Genomic DNA, 1,711 nt, shown 5'->3' with positions numbered 1-1,711 from the left:
AATGGAGGGGCAATAGAAATAGGGGGAGATGATGGAGAGATAGACACTGAGAGGAGAGAGAAATAGAGAGAGACAGTAGAAGACAGAGACAAGGAAAGGAAAGAGGATGGAAGGACACACAATGGAATGGAGAGAGAGAAAAAAAAGAGGAGGGACAGACAGACATTGGGTATAGACAGATAAAAAGTTGATAGTAGGACAGACAGAATGAATGAAAAGAGATAGTGAGTGGAGGGACAGTATCAGAGAGATAATGTACATAGACACTGGGAGAAGAGAGGGAGAGAGAGAGAGTGGATGAGGGACAGACAGACAATGACAGATAATTATAGGTTAGGAGACTAGTATGGGGACTGTAGACAGACAATGTACAGTATATAAAGATGAATAGACAATATGTGGAAAGCTATAGGCAAGTAACAGACACAGTAGGTAGAAGGACAGACAGACACTGCAAGGAGGGACAGGTGCTGGATGGAAGGAAGGACAGACACTGTGTAAAGAATATAAGGACTCTGGAGGGACAGGTTCAGGATGGAAGGAAGGACAGAAACTGTGTAGAGAATAGAAGGACTATGGAGGGACAGGTGCTGGATGGAAGGAAGGACAGACACTGTGTAGAGAATAGAAGGACTATGGAGGGACAGGTGCTGGATGGAGGGAAGGACAGGCACTATGTAGAGAATGGACCCTGGAAGGACAGGTGCTGGATGGAGGGAAGGACAGACACTGTGTAGAGAATAGAAGGACCCTGGAAGGACAGGTGCTGGATGCCTCCATCCAGGACAGACACTGTGTAGAGAATAGAAGGACCCTGGAAGGACAGGTGCTGGATGGAGGGAAGGACAGACACTGTGTAGAGAATAGAAGGACTCTGGAGGGACAGGTTCAGGATGGAAGGAAGGACAGACAATGTGTAGAGAATAGAAGGACTTGACAGGGACAGGCAGGTACAGGATGCACGGAGAGAAGAACTCCGGATGGATGGGTGGACACACAGATCTGGAGACAGACAGACAGCTCCATAGGAGGCTCAGCAGCTCTGACTGGCTCCGCTGGATGGAGAGTTGGGAGGGCGCATGCGCACTGGCAGCTCATTCAGCCTCACATCCTAAATGAGCCACATTTGTTGCCAACTCTTCATTTGAGCCGTGAGCCCACCCTGCCGAGCTCGTCTCCAGCTCCTGCCACCCCCCTCCTCCTACCCTGGACATCCTTCTTCCTCCCTGGCAGGATGGCAGCCCAGCATCGCCCCCCAGGACATAGCTGAGAGCTGCTCTCTGTCTGGGGGCTCCCAGGGAGGGGGTTACCCTGATGGATTTGGGTACCGCTGGGCAATCGTGTGAAGTGCTGCCAGGGCTGCAGATCTCCAGCACAGACCCCCCTCTCTGCCCAGGGGTGGTGGTACACTTCTGGGGCTCTGGCATCTTGAGCGGCACAAGGCTTTCTTCTTCATCTGACCACACAGGACCTCTTCACACCCTTCCCACCTGGATACCCATGGCTGAATCTGGCATGGAATGCCCACTCACTTTGGATTTCTGACCTGGCATTTGGGACGGGGACACGACAAAGCTTATCTGTCATTTGGATTATAAGAGGCTTCACCATGGCACTGGAGAAAGTCTACTTTATCCTAGAAGGTATGAATCAAGGGGGTTAACCCCCCCCCCCCCCCCCCCCCCCCCACAAACAAAACAAACATGCCCCC

The 1,711-nt window shown here is 51.7% G+C and overlaps 1 protein-coding gene across 1 annotated transcript in view; it reads left to right on the top strand.

Moving 5' to 3' along the window:
• Positions 1–1,014: 1,014 nt before the first annotated feature.
• Positions 1,015–1,711, top strand: part of NETO2 (neuropilin and tolloid like 2) — a 40,738-nt gene continuing 40,041 nt past the window's right edge. The window contains exon 1 of the mRNA XM_018553332.1: positions 1,015–1,643. Coding sequence (XP_018408834.1) covers positions 1,610–1,643 — 34 coding nt within the window. The 5' untranslated portion in view covers positions 1,015–1,609. The remainder of the gene's footprint in view (positions 1,644–1,711) is intronic.

Source organism: Nanorana parkeri, unplaced genomic scaffold (genome assembly GCF_000935625.1).
Source record: "Nanorana parkeri isolate BGI_ZX_2015 unplaced genomic scaffold, ASM93562v1 scaffold6, whole genome shotgun sequence".
Lineage (NCBI taxonomy): Eukaryota > Metazoa > Chordata > Amphibia > Anura > Dicroglossidae > Nanorana > Nanorana parkeri.
Note: the sequence above shows the minus strand (reverse complement) of the source record. Positions and strands in the feature narration are given on the sequence as shown.